Source organism: Geotrypetes seraphini, chromosome 2 (genome assembly GCF_902459505.1).
Source record: "Geotrypetes seraphini chromosome 2, aGeoSer1.1, whole genome shotgun sequence".
Classification (NCBI taxonomy): Eukaryota; Metazoa; Chordata; class Amphibia; order Gymnophiona; family Dermophiidae; genus Geotrypetes; species Geotrypetes seraphini.
In genome coordinates this window covers 339,132,324-339,152,929 of record NC_047085.1, presented here as the reverse complement: position 1 = coordinate 339,152,929, position 20,606 = coordinate 339,132,324, and the positions used below count along the sequence as shown (strand labels likewise).

Here is a 20,606-nt window from a genome sequence, read left to right as displayed (position 1 = left end):
TTTTATGCATGAGCACTTTCAAAGCACCAGCACTTTCATTGGTTTAATCTACGGTTGTATTAACTGATATAAGCCATTTAATTTGCACATATTAGTAGGGTAACTCTTCCTCTATACAGGTTTTTCAGAATCTTTTTCTTCATTGCAGGTGAATAGTAGATTTCAAGCAGAAGCAATGTGCCATCATTGAGTTCTTTATGAAGGAGGGGTGTAGGCTGTCCAACATCCACAGAGGTAGCCACAGAGGCTACAGAATGTTTATGGAGATGGTAGCATTGATAAGAGCAATGTGCACAGATGGATGAAGAAGTTTAAAGAAGCGAAACCAGAATTGAGGACAAACCATACAGTGGGAGACCATTAACTGCGACCATTGACACAAATTGTCAGCAAGTGGATAAATTGATTTGTGCGGACAGGGTCACAATCCACGAGCTTGCTGCACAACTGGACTATGACCATGATGCCACACAGAAGATGGTGGAAGACTAAGGGTATTAGATGTGTGTGCAAAGTGGGTACCTCAGCAGTTGACAACCAATTTGAAGGAAAAAAGAGTGGAAGTCTGCTCTGTTCTGCTGGAAGAATTTCAAGCCAATGAAGACACATATTTTTCCGATCTAGTGACAGGGGTGAAACATGGGCATGTCTTTAGGATCTGGAAATGAAGAATCAGTCCAAGGAATGGCATCACATATCTTCCCCGAGGCCTAAGAAGTTTAATAGCCAGTGCAGCACAGAAAGTTATAGTGACTTTTCTGGGATCACAAAGGCATCACTCTCTTTGATTTTCTGGAACATGACAGGTGAGAGGTATATTGAGACACTCAAGAAGCTTAGAGAAGCCATTAGGAGGAAGAGATTGAACAAGAATCTGGAAACGATCTACATTCACCATGACCATGCATGAACACACACATCTTTGGAAACAAATGAGGTGATCAGTAAATTGGGTTGGTAACTGGTTCCCCATCCACTGTAAATCCTGGATCTGGGGCCCTCCAACTTCTACCTGTTCAGTTCAATAAAGGACAGTCTTTGGGGAAATCAATTTGATGACACAGACAAGGTGAAAGTGGCTGTGAAGAAGTGTGTACAACAGTGCACACCTGAATTTTTTCAAAGAAGATTTGAGAGTTGGGTTCAACGATGACACAGATACATCACTTTTGATGGAGACTATGTTGAGTAGTACCGTTGTATAGAGGAAGAGTTACTCTACCAATATGTGAAATTTGAATGGTTATATCAGTAAATAAAAAAGTTATGCCCACTTTTGCATTGCTTTCAGTGGTATGCAGTGAGTTTGCAAGATACAAAATAGCTATTCTAATATTCAAAGCCCCAAATACTACAGAATCTGCCTTCATCCACAAACTTCTCATCCCTCACGATCCGCCTAGATTCCTTGAATCTCCACATGCCCTCATTAAAGATTATCAGCACACATCAGGCTGCTTCATTCGCCATAACTGCTCTCATGATCTGGAACTCTTTACCAACCCACATCAGGACAGAACATAATCTGGATAAATTCAAAGGAGGGTTAAAATACTTCATCTTTATTTATTTATTCAATTTTCTATACTGTTCTCCCAATGGAGCTCAGAACGGTTTACATGAATTTATTCAGGTACTCAAGCATTTTTCCCTGGTTGTCCTGGTGGGCTCACAATCTATCTAATGTACCTGGGGCAATGGAGGGATTAAGTGACTTGCGCAGGGTCACAAGGAGCAATGTGGATTTGAACCCACAACCTCAGGGTGCTGAGGCTATAGCTGTAGCCCTTTCAGGACCAAGGGACATATTTGTCCCATAACTTTAAAATCCTATAAATTTTGATTGGGATAGTCTACAGTTCTAAATTTGATATGTACGGATTCCATATGATACTGCCTTTATGTAAACAAACTGGTTCCGACATTCATTCATTAGCGTCTTTGCCAGATTGACGAGAAGATTCACTTGCCACACTGTCCATAAGCCAGAAGTGTGATTTTATTAAAAAAAAATAATGATATTTCACCAAAAAAATCAATTTTTTGGCATCTGCAAGCCCTTTTTACCATAAAAATGTCGTCAAAACCACAAAAATTGGCCTACGATCCTTATGGTCCTGAAAGGATTAACCACTGCGCCATACTTTCCTCAATGCTTAGGAAAACTGACCCAGTCTTTTTAATGCTTATGGTCCAACAATAACCTGATCTTGTTTCTCCCCCTCCCCCTTTTGTTTTTCCCTTCATCGTTTGCTTTTCTTTTAAATATTGTAGTTCTCCCCCCCTTACCTCCTGTTCTATCGTATGTCAATTATGTCCTGTTTTATTAGTCTCTTTTTTGTATTTCCCTTTTTTTTAAACTGTAAAACGCTTCGAATTCATGATTGGCGTTTTATCAAAATTTTAATAAACTTGGAACATGGAAACTTGGATACCTTTTCCTAGGAAGCATGACATTACATGATATGAAATTAAAATCTGTGTCTAATTGTAGTTGGGTGGAGGATAAGGTGGGATAATGGTCTTGATACTTAAGATGACGCATCAATTTGTATACTCAGTGGCTGGTTGTTTATCTCTGATTAAAATTATAAAAAGAAATATAACTCTAAAAAAATGAAAAAAAAAAACAAACTTTGTGAATTTTGGCACCAGCCATATGGTAGACTAGAAAGTTGTACCAACTACAGTACATGCAGTTTTCTTGGTCTAATGTAGGTAGATGTTTTTTTGTAATGTTTTGGGTATCAAATGTGCTGATAATACAGAGCTAGTGAAGGCATTTGAATTAGAGAGTTGCGCGGGGCCTGCCCGTCCCTACCAGGATCCTCTCCGTCCCCACCCGTCTCCGCCAGGATCCTCTCCGTCCCCACCCGTCCCCATCAGGATCCTCTCTGTCCCCACCCGTCCCCGCCAGGATCCTCTCGGTCCCCACCCATCCCCATCAGGATCCTCTCCATCCCCACCCATCCCTGCAAGGAATTACCTCCAACCCCGCCCGTTTCCATAAAAAGCAGCAATTACTTCTGACAGGATCATCAATTCCACAGTTTCTTTTGTGTTTGTGCTGCTGTTTTCCTTGTGGAATCTCTTTGGTGGAACCCTTTTTTTGTTTTCTGTTCAGGCAATTAACTTATAAACCCCCTCTTTTACTAAGGCTAACATGTCCATTATATTATATGGACGAACCCTGCTTCCAAAGCCTTCCATTCCCATGAGAGTCCCATTGGCTAGAGGGGGGTCCCCATGGGAGTCCCATGAGTTAGGGGGCGGATTCCCGCGGGATTCCTGCGATCCACGTTCCCGTGCAGACCTCTAATTTGAACATGATAATATCCACTCCATAAAAGCCCTCCTATTTTTCATACTCCAATTATGTTTATATTTATTAAAAAAAACCAACAACCCTTGATATATTGCTCAGCCCTGCCAGATTGGGGTAGTTTACAAATTAACAATTACAAACTTAAAAGAAAGAAAAGGAACTCCATTAGGGTTACTTTTACAAAGGTGCGCTAGCGTTTTTAACGCACGCACCGGATTAGCGAGCGCTATAGCGCGCTCTAGTTGAAAATCTATTGCCTGCTCAAAAGGAGGCAATAGCGGCTAGTGTGCGCTATTCCGTGTGTTAAGGCCCTAGCGCACCTTTGTAAAAGGAGCCCTTAATCACATGCATTCTAAGAACTCACTCACCCTATCATACTACATTCCTATTACAAATATAGTCTTTCCTACAGTCATATGCTGAAAAAACTGACCCATGTATAATGCTATAAAAATGGATGAAAAACTCATAATAAATGGACAATCTCTTTGGGACAAACCTGAGCCTGAGTGTCCTTTCTTCCTACAGAGACTGTCTCTAGATATCTGAGAGGCGACAGAGTGTGTGCAGGGCGGTTTTGGGACCAGAATCGGACCAGGTCCGTTTCAAACCCCAAACAGTATCTATCTATATTACATGGAATTGTCCCTAGAGCATGACCCAGTCTGTTTACTATATGGCTGACAAATCAAACACCATTCAAAAAAAGTGGGCCTGTAATATACAGTAGATTTAAATTTTTTATAACTAATTTTGGACTGAATTTCTTTCGGTAGGCTGTTCCATAAATCTGGAGCTAACCAAAAGAATGCTTTCTCCCTAGTAACTGTCCAATGTGCCCTCATAAGTATTAATCTATCCGGTTTGAGAATTATTGATGATAGTTCTTTGTACAATGTGCACATTTGTGCATACTGCATATATGTATATCTACAGAAAAGCCCAGGGAAACCTGTTTGACATTAATGGAAGCTTCTTTCTAGCCCCTCACTGGAAAATGCACCTGAATTTTCAAGAGAACTGCAATAGATAAGTGAGATGAGAAAAAAAATGTACAAAAAAATTATGAATATAGGATTTTAGGGGCAATTTTCATTAACCTGTCAGGGTGCAAGGCTTGCTTTTCTGCACCCATGTACATTGTATCAAATTCTCAAACAGAAATTATATGTGTCGCAGTGACTCTCAACAAATTGCTTCCAGACCTCAAATCTTTGATCCCTTAAATCTTCACATATATATTTCAACTTTTCTTTAATGAGTTGAGAGCTAAAATTCCATAGATGCATTGTGGGAAAAATCACTTTACCCTGATGACTTGGAGATATGCAAAAAGGAGAAACTGAACGTTACCCATTCTTTTCTGAGCTCTTATGAGTATTTGCTTGAAACCAATTTGGTGCAGATGCAGTGTGAAAACTGGAACCAACCTGAGTTCCCCTGAAAAAAAGTTCCCACTGAAATAGCAGCTGCCCGTCAGGACGCCCTATAGGAAAAGGGCCCTGCCATTGTTAACTGCTTAGAAATGTTAAATTATGTACGATATATCAAATTAAACCGTAAACCACAAAAATTGACAATGAAACAAAAAAAATTTCCAATGCACATGCTTTGCAAATTTTTACAAACATAGGGCTTCTTTTACAAAGCCGCACTAACGGTTGCCGTGCGGCAAACATGCCGCCGTCCATTAATTCCCATCGGACGTCGGAGTGATTACTGCAGCAGCAGCTGCTAACGTGGCTTTGTAAAAGGGGGGAGCGGGGTTTAATAAAACGTAACACAGATTTTGCAGCAGAGACCTGTATAATAGTCCTGTGAGACTATTTATTAAAGATTTTCTTCCATCTTGTTTCTGTGCCAAAACTATTTAGTAAACAAGGTCCTAAAAAGCAAAAGAATAAAGGGGTCTTTTAAAAAAAAAAAAATAAAATTAAAGGTTGGTGCATGTTATCTGCCACAGAAACCATTATCCCCTGGTTAACTATGCATCAACTATCAATTATTGGACTTAGCAAGCACTTAATTGACAGTAATTAGAAGTTACACAGATATGCCTTATGCTGTATTCTGTAACATACAAACCAACTCCAAAAGGAGTGTGGTCATAGGAGGGGCATGAAAAGTTCAGCGGCGTTCCCAGAAATAGGTGCACTGTTATAGAATTACCTGCATTTACCTGCCTAACTGCTATGTTGGGCACGGGCATTTGCGCCAGCCTTCGACAGGCGTAAATGTTCATGCCCAGAGTTAGGTACGAAATGAGCCCTAAGCTGGTACTCTGCAAAGGTCATTCCACGCCCAGTGCCCTTTACAGAATCCCAGCGCAGAACATCCCAGTGCTTTACTTTGGGCACCATTTATTGAATCTAGCCCTTTGTTCCAGTGGGCCCTGCTGCAGATAGCTTGCTCTAATGTTTACTTTAAAAAAACTATCTACATGTCGAAGGATTTTTATTCTGAAATACCACAGTTATAAAAGAAAAGAAAACAAACTTGTAATCCCTAGTGCCAATCAAGGCTTCAATCCTGAATACTGTCCATTCAAACATCTTTTGTATGTGATCGTAAAGAGTTCCATGTATAAAGGCCTGTCTTGTCTTGAATAGCCATTCAGACTGGACAGCTAGGATTTCAGGAATGACTAGCTGACTGCTGGAGGATTGGATGATAGCCCCAGTGTTATGAGGTGTGGAGTGCCTGCACTACACAATATTCCACCAAATATCTGGAAAGATCCTGACAAGCTTAAATATAAAGGGGTGGGGGGGGGGGGGGAAGCCTCCGAACCCTGTTGGAAGCTACAGTAATGCCTTCAAACTGGGAAGAGTAAATCACATCATAAGCTTAAAAAGCCCTCAACTCAATATCAACTCTGTGTCACAGAATTTTAGCTCTTCATAATTTTCGAAAACAACGCATCCAAGAAAACTCCACACAAAACAAGTCATTGGGATGTAGGAGGGGCCAACATTTCTAGTAGACTGGCCACAGAGACATCCCAGCAGAGAAGTGGGACACCTTAGGGGGCACTGCAGTGAACTTCATACAAAAAGGCCCAGGTATACATCTCACCAGAACCCCCTTATAGTGTATGGCAAGCCTTTCAAAACCCACCCAAAACCTACTGAACCCAACTGTACACCACTCCTATAGCCCTTATGCTTGCAAGTGTTACCTATATGTAGGTACAGTGGGATTAAGGTAGGTTTTGGAAAACTCACATATTACGCCATAAGTGTAGCAATTAGAGTGGGATATGGGCCTGAGTCCCCATCTCTATGGTTGATACACCGCTCACTAAGTTACTCCAGAAACCTGCTCGCTGGCCATAATATCTGGCAGGTATGTACTGTTCTTACAATACAAGCTGAATATCTTCAATAATTATAACCACACCAAAATGATATTCATACACTCCTAATATCGGAAATCATGTGCACAGATTCTTCAATTTACAGAAGCGGAAAAGACCTCAGTGTTTCTCAGGAAAATTCCTGTGAAACCTTCTATGGCAACGAAAGCATTGTCATAGAGAAATACATCCTTGGTCTCATATAACACCGCTTTAAATTCACTATTTTCTTATTTTTCTTTTTTTTTAAATGATCCTTATTCAATATTATTTCAAATCTTAGTGAAGGTAAAAAATGAGCACTTATCTCAATAATCTCTTCCGATATTACAAAATCACCGCAGATTTTGTATTATGTATTAGGATTAATGTATTGTATATTACATATTACAATTAATGTATGTATTGATATTAGGAGTGTATGAATATCATTTTGGTGTGGTTAAAGGTATGTACTGTACCACACACACACACAAAAAAAATACTATATAGCAAAAGAACTCTATGACAAATAGCTGCAATACATTCAAACTGTGGAGAAAAAAGAGACCTCAGAAACAGATATGCCCAAACAACTCAGCACAACTACGTAGTGCAAAAGGGACCAGTCACAGTCATTGGTCTCCAAAAAACTCCATAGCTCTCTTATAGTATAGTAATACAGCATACAGAATAGTGTAGTATTGTCCTCTTAAACATAGGAATACCCAGGGACAAAATTCAATATTCAAAAACAATTTCAAAATGAAAGACAATGATATAAGGCTGTCCTCAACAATTTCAATATGTCAGCCCTCCAAATTGCTTCAGCTAGGCTTGACAGCGGCCCTGTTTCGCACATCTGTTTCAAGGACTCTGGCCATAAAGATCCTCCAAACTCAAAACCAATTGCAAAAAACAAAATGAACGCCTTATATCAGGCTCATCTACAGCAACTACTGGGGGAATATGGGAGGGTCATGCCTTCATCCCTACATTGGTCATCTAGTCAGTTTGGGCACCCTTTTTGGCACTTATTTGTTGTTAAGACAGGTCTGTCCACAAATGTCCAAATTATGTTCTGGACATTTTCCAAAATGTTTGATTCTTGCAGAAAAAAAGTACAAATCATAAGCCCACCTTAGTCATGCTTAAAACATGCCTCTAACACTCCCCCCTGGAGATTTAGGCACACTGTGGACAACCACCACAGAAGAACTAAAGTTCTGTGGCACAAAGTTGATATTGAGTTGAGGGCTTTTTTAAGCCTATGGCGTGATTTACCTTTTCCAGTCTGAAAGTGTTACTGTCGCCTCCAACGGGGTTCTGAGGCTCTTTTTCCTTATTTTATATGTAAGCTTGTTTGCATCTTTTTGATTATTTGTTGGAAATTTTTATAGTGCAGCATATGTTTCATTCCACAGTTCCTTTCTTGTTTGATTTGGGTGTGGAGTGCCTGCCACTCCCCACTTTCTTACTCTTGCTGTCGTGCAGGATGTACCCCAAGGTTACATTTAAATTTCCCAAGTAAACTTCTTAAGAGTTTTCAGCTTGCATACTGATCACCCATTTCTGAAATCTAAAATATATTGTTGTATCCACTTTAAATAACTTTGGAGCCCTTTTATTAAGGGCCCCTTTTATTAAGCTGCGCCATTGAGCTGGCGTTAGTTCTTGGCGCATAGCGCGGGGTTAGCGTACGTGGTAATGCAAGTGAACCATAGTAAAAGGAGCCCTAAGTTGCATTAGGCCTAATGCAGCACAAATGGCCTGATGCAGGACACACTAAGCATTCCATTAGTTTTGCCATGTGTGCGTGTTAACTGTGGACTAAATATTTTTTTGTCAATTTCTTTTGATGGAACATGTCAGAAGCAGAGAGTGAGTGTTCCTTTACTAACCAGTCAGTAAATTTACTTTACCACATGCTAATTGGTTATCACACAGATAACATGGGAGCCCTTACCACCCATAAAATAAGAGGTAGAAGGCGCTCCCACAGTATTTTTAAAAAATGGCCATGTGTTAATGGCAATAATGATGCATGGCCATTAATGAAAAAAGAAAAGAAAAGCGGAGTATTTATAGCTGCGGTTAAAATTGACTTAGCGTGTGGGACCTTTTCTTCATGACATATTTCCCAATCAAGAGAACAATTTTTACCACAGAATGGTAAAAAATACCCCTTTATTTATTAAAGATGACTGAATTATGAATGAAATGTGTACAAATGGACAGTAGCTAGGGTTTAAAACCTTGATGACTGATGTTGTTGCTCACAAGTTTCAAACCTCTTTTTGCATATGAAAATGTTAAGCTTGTGTCTCAGGCAGGAAGTGAACACTAGAAACAAAAGCCGGGGGATTTAGAATTCCTACTCATTCATAAACAGTATAAGTTATTTTTATCGCTTGCTCGCATTTGGTTAGGAATTATGAGATAACATTTTTCTTGCCATACAGTTTGAACCTAACCTTCTCTTTGGCTGCTTGGGCCTGCTCTTGTTGGGTTCTCTCCTTGAGCTATGAGTTCATCTGGCCAGTGTATAGTGCCATTGTGTTGTTCCCTATCAGGCTCAGGGCTATGTGCTGAGTCTGGTGCTGACTCAAATGCACTTTCTTCTTCTTCTTCATCATCTTGAGAAGAGAAAACAGTACTCTCCGAGATCCTAGCACTGTCCACCGATGAAAAACGGGTATGGCTTGAGAACCGGTTGTGACTGTCATAGCAGGAGGTGCTATAGCAGGAGGTGCTGTAACAGGAAGTACTGTAACAGGAGGTGCTGTAACAGGAAGTGTCACACATATCACATTCATGGTCCCCCAGGGCCCGTGGACTTGATTCACTTTCACTTTCAGTTCGGGGATGGTCAAAATCTAGCTGTTGCTCACTGCAGTCTGAGAGGTGTTCAGTGGAGATGGTATGAGGCGGCGTCCTCCTGCTGTCAGCATTTTCATCCGCTACATTTTCAATAGAGTTTTCTGGTGCAATGGTTTCTGTCTCACTAATCACATCCTTCTCTGACATTTCCTTGACTGTAGACTCTTCATCAATCTCTATGCTGACTGGTTCCTCCTCTTCCTCTCCATCACCGTTCAGCTGTGCTGACGGTAAACTGTGAAGGAGTGTGTGAATCCTGATATAATGGGTTCGAGGGGTTTCTGGCTCACCACAAGCAGAGGCAATCACGGTCTCAAGTTCCGACACAGGCAGAGAGCACGGCCTGGTTTTTCTCTTCACCATTGCCCTCAGTTTTGGTTCTTCATCTTTTTGTGGGCATGCTGCTCCTTCTGAATCACAGGTTTTCTCCACTTCCATCTCTGCCTGAAACTCCACCTGGGCTTCATCCGTATCAATTTCCTCAGTGTCGGCAAGAATATCTCCTTCCTCATCCAGGGCAGAAGCATTCATCTGGTTATTTCCCACCTCTTCAACATCAGATATATCGCTAGAAGGTGGAACCTGTTCTTCAGCCAGATCCATAATGCTCAGTGGGAGCTGTCCTTCATCTGGGGTAGATTCAATGGGCTCTGTTGCATCACATGGCCTGACTTCTATTTCTGAAGCCACTGCAAGGTTTTCGTGTAGACTGTCCTGGCTGCCTTTCTCGGGCGTTTTAACAGAAGCACTGATATCATTTGCAATGCATCCATTCATCTGCTCTGGATCTGTGCTTTCTGTCCAAGGCTTGTTAGTGATCTCCTCTTCTAGATTACTCACAGGACTTCCTGGAGGTTCTGCTGACTCAGGAGGATCCGTACTTATCGAGACTTCCTCATCATCTGTAGGCAAGAAACACAGCATTAACATGCAGATCAATTCCTTTAAAAATACAGTGCTCTCTATAGCATAAAGCTTTGTACAAAATTAATAATAATAACTCATAATAATAAATGAACTGTGTTTCCAGTGAATCCAGAAATATTGCCACATCTTTTTTTATTAGATCAACATAAGATAGCCTGCTTGCAACCCTAACAACTTAACATAGGTTGGCCGAATGTTTTGGACAAGTGCTTTATTAGTTTTGGTGAATGTGCAAATTATTACAAAATTTAGTGGTAACACAAGGGAGGGGCCATGGATGTTCTGGGTCTGGTAAGAACAGCAACTAACTAGTTAGTCACATACATACACAAGGACTAACACCAGCTGCACCTTGCGTATCCACTCCTGTCCTACCTAAATTCATTTTTTGCACTTTTTTTTTTAACTTCATGTGCAATTTTTCCTTATCAATGTCAATGTTATTTCTATCTCTATCTAACTCTTATTACTGTCTCTTATCTGTCTATATGTTCCACCTCATCTTATACCCTATGCTGTCTATTAAGATGTTTTAACGTGTGTTATGATGACATTGTATGAAGTATACTGTAACTGTCTATTGCCTATGTTTGGTTTACTCTTGCTGTATACCATCTTGGGTAAATTTATTCAAAAGGTGGCAAATAAACCCTATCAAATAAATATTTTATTTATTTATTTTAAAAATGTACATGCCATCTAATGCCTAGACAGTTTACAAATCAAACATTCATAATACACAGAAACAAACTACAGAACCTTTTCTTCATGACATATTTCCCATTCAAGAAAACAAAGCATTAACCCTCTCACAAAAATGCAGTTACAAAAAGCTGAGTCTATCAACACACATCTGCAACTGACCCACATGAGCATTCAACAATTTAACCCCTGCAAAAGAAAATGGAGACCTCACGTTTCTGCATATCTTGAATGAACTCTTATGGCTAATAACATAACATTTTCAGATTGCAAGGATCTTGCTGGATGATAAATAGCCAATGTTTGTTTATAGTACAATGGTACTGCATGATATAAAGCTTGATTTATAATAGATATAACCTTATATTGTACTGTAAATGTCACTGGCAGTGAATGTAACTGTTGCAACACAGGAGTTATATGAGCAGTTCTTGATGCTCCTGTAATAAGTCGTGCTGCCACATTTTGAACTAACTGCAATGCCCAACACCTCAATTTGGGCAATCCAAGGTATAGGGCATTACAATAGTCCAACCTTGATAGTAGCATCCCTTGAACTACTGATCAAAAATCGAAAGGGGATGACATAGGTTTCAATTGATGTAACAGATGTAGTTCGGCAAAACAAGACTGTAGTCTTTACCACTTTTCATGGAAAGTTAAAAATCAAGTCTCACCCCCTAACACAGCCATGTCTCTCTTTACAGGTAAGTTTACTTATAACACTTTCATCTGTTCTGGCCATGACTCATAACCATTTCTCCCAAAAAACATCACTTCTGTTTCTCCTATACTTAAAGTTAACCCATGAACAAGCATCCAGTATTCTACACTCTTCATATAACGATCCAACTCAGCATTCAACTCTTGCCTTCAAAAATGTACTGAAAAGAAAACCAATATATCATCTGCATATTGCCTATATCTAATTCCCAGCGATTAAAATAACTCACCCAATGATGTCATGTAAATGTTAGACAATAATGCCAAAAGTGCAGACCCTTGAGGCACATCTCTTCCCACTGCATACTCAGACACTGACCAACTATTACATACTCAAAATGTTCTATCCATCAATTATGAAGAAAACCACTAATACATTATCTCGCATTCCTAGTCTTTCCAGTTTCGATAACAATAATCTCAAATCTACTGAATCAAAAGCTCCTGCAACATGTAGAGAAATCAAACAATAAGTCATGTTATGATCCAGTCCTAAACGAAGAACATCCAATAATGACATCAATAATAACTCAACACCATGAGCCTGATGAAACCCAAACTAATATGCATTCAAACAGTCTACTTTCTTGATAAACAATGTAAATTGTGGCAAAACAACTTTATTAGATTGTTTAAGATAAGAATAGGTTTGCTTAGGATGCATATTTAGTGTTTTATGTGTTTTGTGTAACGCAGAGATCGCCGTTTGTGAAGGATTTTTGAACTCTCCTCCTGAAGAAGCAACATAGAAACTCGGCTGGAGTTGGGAGACAACAGTTTGAATTATTTGGATTGTTATTTTTGTTTTGGCATTTGAGTTCTACACACTGCAGCACTGAGGGAAATTGCAGCATATTCATGTGACAAAGGACTTGGACATTAGCTGTTACAATATACATACCATCAGAGAGGCACCATGCTGCTAAAGAGTTCCACAGCAAGATAAAGATGTGTCATCTTATTATTATCATTATTCTTTTATGAGTAGTTGATATTAGGGTATAATGCTGGTATTGAGGAACTTGGTGGCGCTATGATGGTTCCTCTCGCAATTAGTCTATTGTCTACATGACTTGTTCGCAGAATCACTGAGCACACCACATAATATGGTCAACTCATTATAGAGAAATACAGTGGTACCTTGGTTTACGAGTGCACCGGTTTGCGAGTGTTTTGCAAGACGAGCAAAACATTTGCAAAATCAGCACCTCGGAAACCAAGCGTGCCTCGATTTATGAGCGCCCCCCCCGCGATCCGGCACCCTCCCCCCCGTGATCTGGCACCCCGCCGCCATGACCTGAAGTCCCCCAGACCCACCCGAACCCAGAGATCTCGGAGAGAACGTGAACTCGCAGGCCTTGAGCATGCGCAGATGCTCAAGGCCCAGCACAGAAGAGGAGGCCGATCTTCGGGCACCGGCACCAATGCACAGGACAATGTCGGTGCCGGTGCCGAGGCCGAGATGAAAGTAAGAAGCGGGTTCGGGTGGGTCTGGGGGACTTCAGGTCGTGGTGGGGGGGGGGGTGCCGGATTGCGGGGGGGAGGGTGCCGGATCGCAGGGGGGAGTGCCTTCAGGGGGAGCAATGGCAGTTCTCATGAGGGGGGGGGGATAGAGCAGCGCCGCTAGCCTCAGGGGGTGGGAACGTATCAAAGCAAGTTTCCATTATTTCCTATGGGGAAACTCGCTTTGATATACGAGTATTTTGGTTTATGAGCATGCTTCTGGAACGAATTATGTTCGTAAGCCAAGGTACCACTGTACTTATTTAGCTTAATATATAATCTTTTATAAAAAATATTTTCTGCATTAAAAGTACTGCATTATATACAAGAGTGCAGAATTTAATTTATAATTTCCCATAGACTATATAATAAAACAACTTTCTCAACACTTTCCCTAAAAACAAAAAGTATGTATGAGGCCTGGATTACCATTCCAGCAGTGGCATAGATTTTTCCAAATGGCCCCTGTGCTACAGAGGGGACCCAGGTAAGAAGGGGGCACTTCTCGCAGATCTTCTGAGATAGACTCCCACAACCCTGAGGGCCCTTTCAAAAGTATAGCTTAGTGATCCATAACTTGAACCTCTGTTACTGCAACACCATAAGTTAGTTTAGTTTAGCTAATCCCTAAATAAATAAATCAATGTTATAATTTAACATTTTGAGAAAGGAAGATAAACAAATCATATAATCTAAGATAGTAGAAGCCAAGGTTGGTTGAGAAGACTTACTACTGATCCACATTGCTTGAGACTAAAGGGGATTTAGCTTCAATTTACGTTCATGAAGCCAGAGTGCAACTTCTTGGAGACAGGAATTTTTTTGTGGTTAGACTAGGGCTAGAAGGATCTATGCCCATCAAAAGCTGAAAACTAGAGGCAAGGGTGGTGATGATGACTAAGAAAGGAGTTTCCTTGAAAAAGCAGTAGCGAAACATAGATTCTGTGTCGGAAAATCTACCCCTGCCGTTAGATCTGTTAAAGATGAGTTTTGTCTTTTATTCTTTATAAGCTTTATTTTTGAAAAATTTAAATAAGAATAAATGAGAAATATTAATGTATTGAGAAAATAGCTATCGAAGATTCTGATGACCAATGAAAAGGCTGGCGTGTGAGCCTGTTTAAATATAAAAACAGGAGATCACGTGATGCCGTCTCGGTGAGCCGACGTGCGTGAGAAGAGCTCCCGGGCCCGCTTGTTCTCTCGATCTCGGCCGGCGTTGCTATCGGCGCGGTCTGCTCTCCCCGACTTCCGGTTTCGGAGGGGAAGTCCCGGCAGCGTTTTGAACTCGGTTTGGGGCACTATGGCTGCAAAAGTGACCCGCAAGGAGCGGGAGAAGCCTCGGGCTGCAGATCCCAAGATGGCGGAGCCGGCCCTCGTGTCTCCCTCTTCCCCACGGTCTGAGTGGGTGGCGGATGTTATTACGGAGGTGCGGGCAGCGATACAGGACACCCTTACCTCTCAGCTTCAAAAGCTCTCCGACAAACTGGATGGCTTGGATGCTTCTGTGAGCCATATTAGAGCGGAGTTTGGCTCTTTTCAACAAAGGGTATCTGATTTGGAGGACTCGGCCGGGCAGTCTAGGGAGGCTCAGACAGCGGCGGACTCCAAAATTCGCCAGCTGGAACTTAAGGTGGAGGATCTGGAGAATCGCTCCAGGCGCAGCAATTTGCGACTTGTTGGCGTTCCCGAGTCGGTGTTGGATGGGCAGCTGCACTCCTTTCTGGAATCCTGGCTGGTGCAGTCTCTTCAACTTCCTTCGACTGCGGGGCCCCTGCGGATTGAAAGAGCGCACCGTCTGGGTGTTCGCCGCCAAGATGCTACCCGTCCGAGGGTGGTAATCTTCAAGGTGTTGAATTATGCCCACAAGGTGGAGATCCTGCGGGCTATTCGGGCGAAAGGCCCCCTCACCTATGAAAATCAGAAGATTTTATGCTTCCAGGACTTCTCGGTTCAATTGGCTGCCCGGAGAAAGGAGTTTGCCGCTGTCTGTCGTCAACTCCATGAGCGGCGCATCCAGTTTGCGCTTCTCTATCCTGCACGCCTCAAAGTTCAACATGAGGGTCGCTCTCACTTTTTTGACTCTGCGGCTGATGCCTTGGCTTATGTGCAACGTCTGGCGGGAGCGGCGCCTAGCCCCTGATCGTCCTCTGTTTCTTAGTTTCTGGTTTCTGGACTGTACTGGGCTGGCTCTCTTGCTGTTTTGCTGCTGCTAGCAAGCAGCCTTGGACTTTGCCATGGACTGCCGGTGGGGCGGTGGTGCTGGAGATTTGGGAGCTGCTGCTATTTTCTCTGCCTGACCCATGTCCGAGGACTCCAGCCCTTTGGTTTTGTTCCTGCTGTTCTTGTTTGCCTGTGTATTGGATTATATGGCGCTGTTCCTCTGTGGGGGATGGCGTGCTTTTCTGCCATGGTGTCCCCATCTGCTTTTAACATGGTTCTCGTTTTGTTTTCTCTCAGCATAAGGGGGATTTATTTTATTTTATTTACTGATATGTTGTCTTCTTTGCGGCTTATATTGGGAAAGTTTCCCCGCATAACTGCCTGTTCCTCCGCAGTAATTGTGCATTCTTGTTTTATTTGTTGAGATATGTCTTTAGTCTAATTTCCAGTACTTCTTCTTCGTGGGTTTGTGTTTAGTTTCTATGGAAGTTGGGGGGTGGGCTCGGGAGGGCTTTTCAGCGTGATTGGTATCTGGGTTTCTCCCAGATCTGTGCATGAGAATTTGGGGGTTGGAGTTTGGGAGGTTGTTGGGGGGAGGGAGGGCTGCTGGGTGGTTGGGGGCTGGGCTTGGGAGGGGGGTTTGTATGTGTGGAATGTTTGGAAGGGTGTGTTTGGGTGTGACTGGAGGTGGCTGTGTGACCCGGGGTATTGGTGTTTGGTTGTGTTTGTGTTTTTTTTTGGACTATGGGTGACTTTTTGCTCTGGGAAGGAGCCGCTGGCTGGGACGGTTCCCCCGGTAGTCTATTCAGCTATCTTTCTTTTTATCTTAGCTTTTCCTACTCATGGTAATTAAGTTTATCTCCTGGAATGTCCATGGTATCACATCTCCTGTTAAACGCCAAAAAATTCTTAGTGCATTGAATCGACAAAAGGCGGATATAGCATTTTTGCAGGAGACCCACCTCTCTTCTGCGGAACATGCTAAACTCTGCCGGTGGTGGGTTGGTGAGATCTTGGAGTCTTCGGGTCTGCACCGGAAGGCGGGGGTAGTCATTTTATGTCGTAAGGGTCTGCATTTGACTACCCATAAGGTATGGTCTGACCCGCAGGGGCGTTATCTGGTAGCTAAAGTGACACTTAATAGGCAGGATTTGCTCTTGTGTAATATATATGCTCCTAACACTTGGGATGGGTCCTTTATGCGTTCCCTTACCAGACTTCTTCATCAGGACCTTCCAGTGGTGTTGGGTGGGGATTTTAATCAAGCGTTTGATCCCACTATTGACAAATCTAATCCCCTTCCTCACGACAGGTATGCCCCGAATAGAGGCCTTCCCTTGTTTGCCTCTTCTATGTCTTTGATTGATGTGTGGCGGGTGTTACATCCTGGAGACCGCGACTACACTCATACATCTAGTGCCCATGCAACGCAGTCCCGTATTGATTATTGGTTGCTCACGGATTCCCTGTTTTCGCAGGTGAGCTCGGCGGAGATTGGAGGATATGATGTTTCGGATCATGCTATGATTGTTCTTATTTTAGAGTTTCCTGGAGATACCCCTGGGGGCTTTCATTGGCGGTTTCCTCTCTCGCTCTATTCTGATCAGGAGTTTCATGCTTTCCTGGTAGATAAATGGAAGGACTATGCTTTTCACAATGCGTCTCATAGGGGTGACTCATTTCTTTACTGGGAGGCTGCTAAAGTGGTGTTGCGGGGTGAGATCATTGCTTACTCTAGCCGAAAGAAAAAAAGGCGCGACCGTCAGGTGCTCCGGCTGGAGCGCCAGGTTCAGGATGATCGTCGCCGCTATGGGGCTCATCCCACCGGAATCAATAGAGCGTTATTATTGGCTTCGCAGTTGTCGTTGCGGGAACTATTACATGATCGGGCTATGAAGTCTTTGGCATACTATAAATTTCAACTGTATTTGCATGCTAATAAGAGCGGTAAGCTTTTGGCAAATTTGATTCGACGTGCTAAGGGGTTTTCCCCAATTCTCCATCTCCGCCGGGCAGATGGTGGTTTGGTCCACAAAGATGAGGATATGGCAGCGGTGTTTCACCATTATTTCCAGGAGTTGTATGCTGCTCCACCGGTTTCTGCGTTGGCGGGTGATCTTTATTTGGATCAGGTCTCTCATCCGGTGGTGACAGACGCTCAGAATGCGCGTTTGCAGGCTCCTTTTACGGTTGAAGAGCTATCGCTGGTTCTTGGTAGTTCTCCGCTGCAGAAGGCGGCGGGGCCCGATGGCTTTCGCAGTGAATTCTATAGACTTCTACTTGCGGACGTGGCCCCAGTTCTGGTTGATGTGTTTAACACCGCGGTACGCGAGGGGGCTCTTCCGCCTTCTCTTCGGGTTGCTCAGATTGTGGTTTTGCTTAAGCCCGGCAAGGACCCATTAAGGGCCTCCTCGTATCGCCCCATATCCTTGTTGAATGCTGAAGCTAAATTCTTTGCTAAATTGTTGGCCAACCGGTTGGCGGGTATTTTGCCCTCACTGGTGGCGGAGCCTCAAGTTGGGTTCGTCAAAGGTCGGTCGTCCACTCGCAATTTACGTACTATATTGGCTTCGCTGGAGTGGGTGGAGCGGGAGCAGGTTTCTTCTTTGTTGGTCAGTTTTGATGCCCATAAGGCCTTTGATAGGGTTTTGTGGGATTTTTTGTTTTGTACTCTTCAACATTATGGTATGGGAGGTTTCTTTAGTGATGCGGTGGCTGCGTTATATCATGATCCGCTGGCCAGGGTGCTGGTTAATGGAGTTTCTTCGGCGGTGTTTCCAATTCAGCGGGGTACTAGACAAGGTTGCCCCTTGTCTCCTCTTCTTTTCGTGCTCACCTTGGATCCCTTAATTCGCGAAATCTCTGCTAATCCGGCGGTTCGGGGTGTTTCTCTTGGCGGCCGAGAGTTCAAGATTTCGGCATTTGCAGACGATTTGTTGGTTCATTTGACCTCCCCGTGGGAATCCTTTCCTGCTCTTATGTCGCTTTTTACGGAGTATGGCGATTTTTCGGGCTTCCAATTGAATTATGATAAATCTTTGGCATTAGCTACGGCCGAGGCGGTGCGCTTGGAATGGCCGGGGCAGTTCCCTTTACGGTGGGCGGCTGGTGTATTCAAATATTTGGGAGTGCAACTTACGAGCAGTGTGGGACGGTTATATCGTGCTAATGTAGATGTTTTGTTGGCCGCTACGGAGGGTTGTTTTGCAAAGTGGATGTCTCTACCTCTCTCTTTTTATGGTAGGGTTCAGTTGTATAAGATGGTTATTTTTCCCCGCTGGTTGTATGTACTCCAGTTGCTGCCTCTTTGTCTGCGACGTAGCGATCTTCAACGGCTTCATAGGCAGCTGACCCGATTCCTCTGGCAAGGCAAGAAGTCTCAGATATCGATCTCTTATCTGTTCGGCTCGGGAGGGATCGGTGGTGTGGGGCTCCCGGATATTGGCCTCTATAATCTGGCTTGCTTGCTGCGATTTTTGGGAGACTGGTGCTTACAGAGTGATGACTATCTTTTTCGGGACTTTGAATATGCTCTTTTCTCTCCTTGGCACTTGTTTTCGCTGTCTCAGTTACCTGTTCGCCTCTTGCCTTCCGCGTTCCGATCTAGTTTCATCCTTAGGTCGTGGCGTTTTTCTTGGATGGCATTGGTAGGGTTACTGGGGGGGGACCATCAAGTTTCGGATCAGTTGTCTATACGGGGGAATCCGCAGTTTCTGCCTGGCTGTGATAACTCGGTCTTTGTGCGATGGACTGGAGAGGGGTTTCTTCTTCTTGAGCATTTATTGGATGAGGAAGGGGCGATGAGACCTTGGGGAGATTTTCCCATGCTTCATTCTTTGGGTGTGGGAGGTCTGTTTGCGTACCGGCAAATTCATCATTATGTGGGATCCTTGGCGCGCCCGGGCTTACGGTTTCGATTGGGTAACCAATTTCGTCTATTTTTTGCCCAATTTTATGCTTGTGGCTTGACGGTGTCTGCGTTGCATGGGGCTTTGCGGCGGCTTACTCCTCAGAAGTCTTATACGGCTCTGGAGAACCGCTGGGGTAGAGATCTGGGCATACCTGGTGAGTCCTTGAACTTTCCTTCCCTTATTGGTCGTATCTCTTCTATTTCTATTAGTGCAGAACTGAGGGAATGCCAATTTCGAGTGGTGTATAGAGCGTATTTTTCCCAAGAGCGGGTCCACAAGGTTGGGGGCATTTCTTCTCCAATCTGCCCTAAGTGTACACTGGGTTGCAACTCCTTTTTTCATGCATTTTGGGGATGCCCTCGAGTGAAAGTCTTTTGGAGAGCCATACTCCGCTTTTTGGAGCGGCTGGTTGGTCACGCTATTCCGATGTCTCCGGTAGGCTTGCTTTTGGATAGATATGAATCTTTGCGAGTGCCTGCTCGGAGACATCGGTTGCTGATCCGGAAGGGTGCTGTTATAGGAAAGAAGATCATTCTTAGCGTTTGGACGCAAGACATAGCGCCTGCTTACTGGGCTTGGAGGAATCGTTTTCATAATTTGATGCTCTTGGAGCAGCGCCATGCTCGATTATCTGTCCGGCGGTCGAAGATTTTCCTGCAGACCTGGGACCCCTACATTTCCTCGCTTTCCCCTAGGGCCAGAAGTCTGGTCTTGAATTCACTCTGTTGTTGATACCTTATGCTCTCAGCTGTTTTCCCCGGGTTGGTGGGTGGATGTTTGGGAGAGTGTGAATGGTGGGTATGAGTGGTTGGACGTATGTGGAGTTCAGGGGGTAGGGTGGGATTACACATTGTGGGTGGGAGGATGGGAATTGGTTCTCTTGTTTTGTTTGATCTGTGCTGAGCGGCATAAGCAAACAGCTTGCTCAGCATAATCCTTTCTTGCTGGGGGGTTTTTGGGTATGGATTGGGTCTCATGGTGTGGGTTTGGGTTGGGGTGGGGGTTTTGGATTTGGAGTAGGTGGGGATTGGGGGGATTCTTTGGTTGGGGTGAAAATGTATTTGATGGTACATTTGATGTTCGCGACCTTGTTGTATGGTCGTGTTGTATTGTGTATTTACTGATGATGTGCCAATAA

The 20,606-nt window shown here is 43.3% G+C and overlaps 1 protein-coding gene across 1 annotated transcript in view; it reads right to left on the bottom strand.

Moving 5' to 3' along the window:
- The window catches only part of HECW1 (HECT, C2 and WW domain containing E3 ubiquitin protein ligase 1), a 318,284-nt gene that overhangs the window by 172,220 nt on the left and 125,458 nt on the right, over positions 1-20,606 (bottom strand). Inside the window, exon 8 of the mRNA XM_033932848.1 lies at positions 9,134-10,441. Within this exon, the coding sequence (XP_033788739.1) occupies positions 9,134-10,441 (1,308 nt within the window). The remainder of the gene's footprint in view (positions 1-9,133; positions 10,442-20,606) is intronic.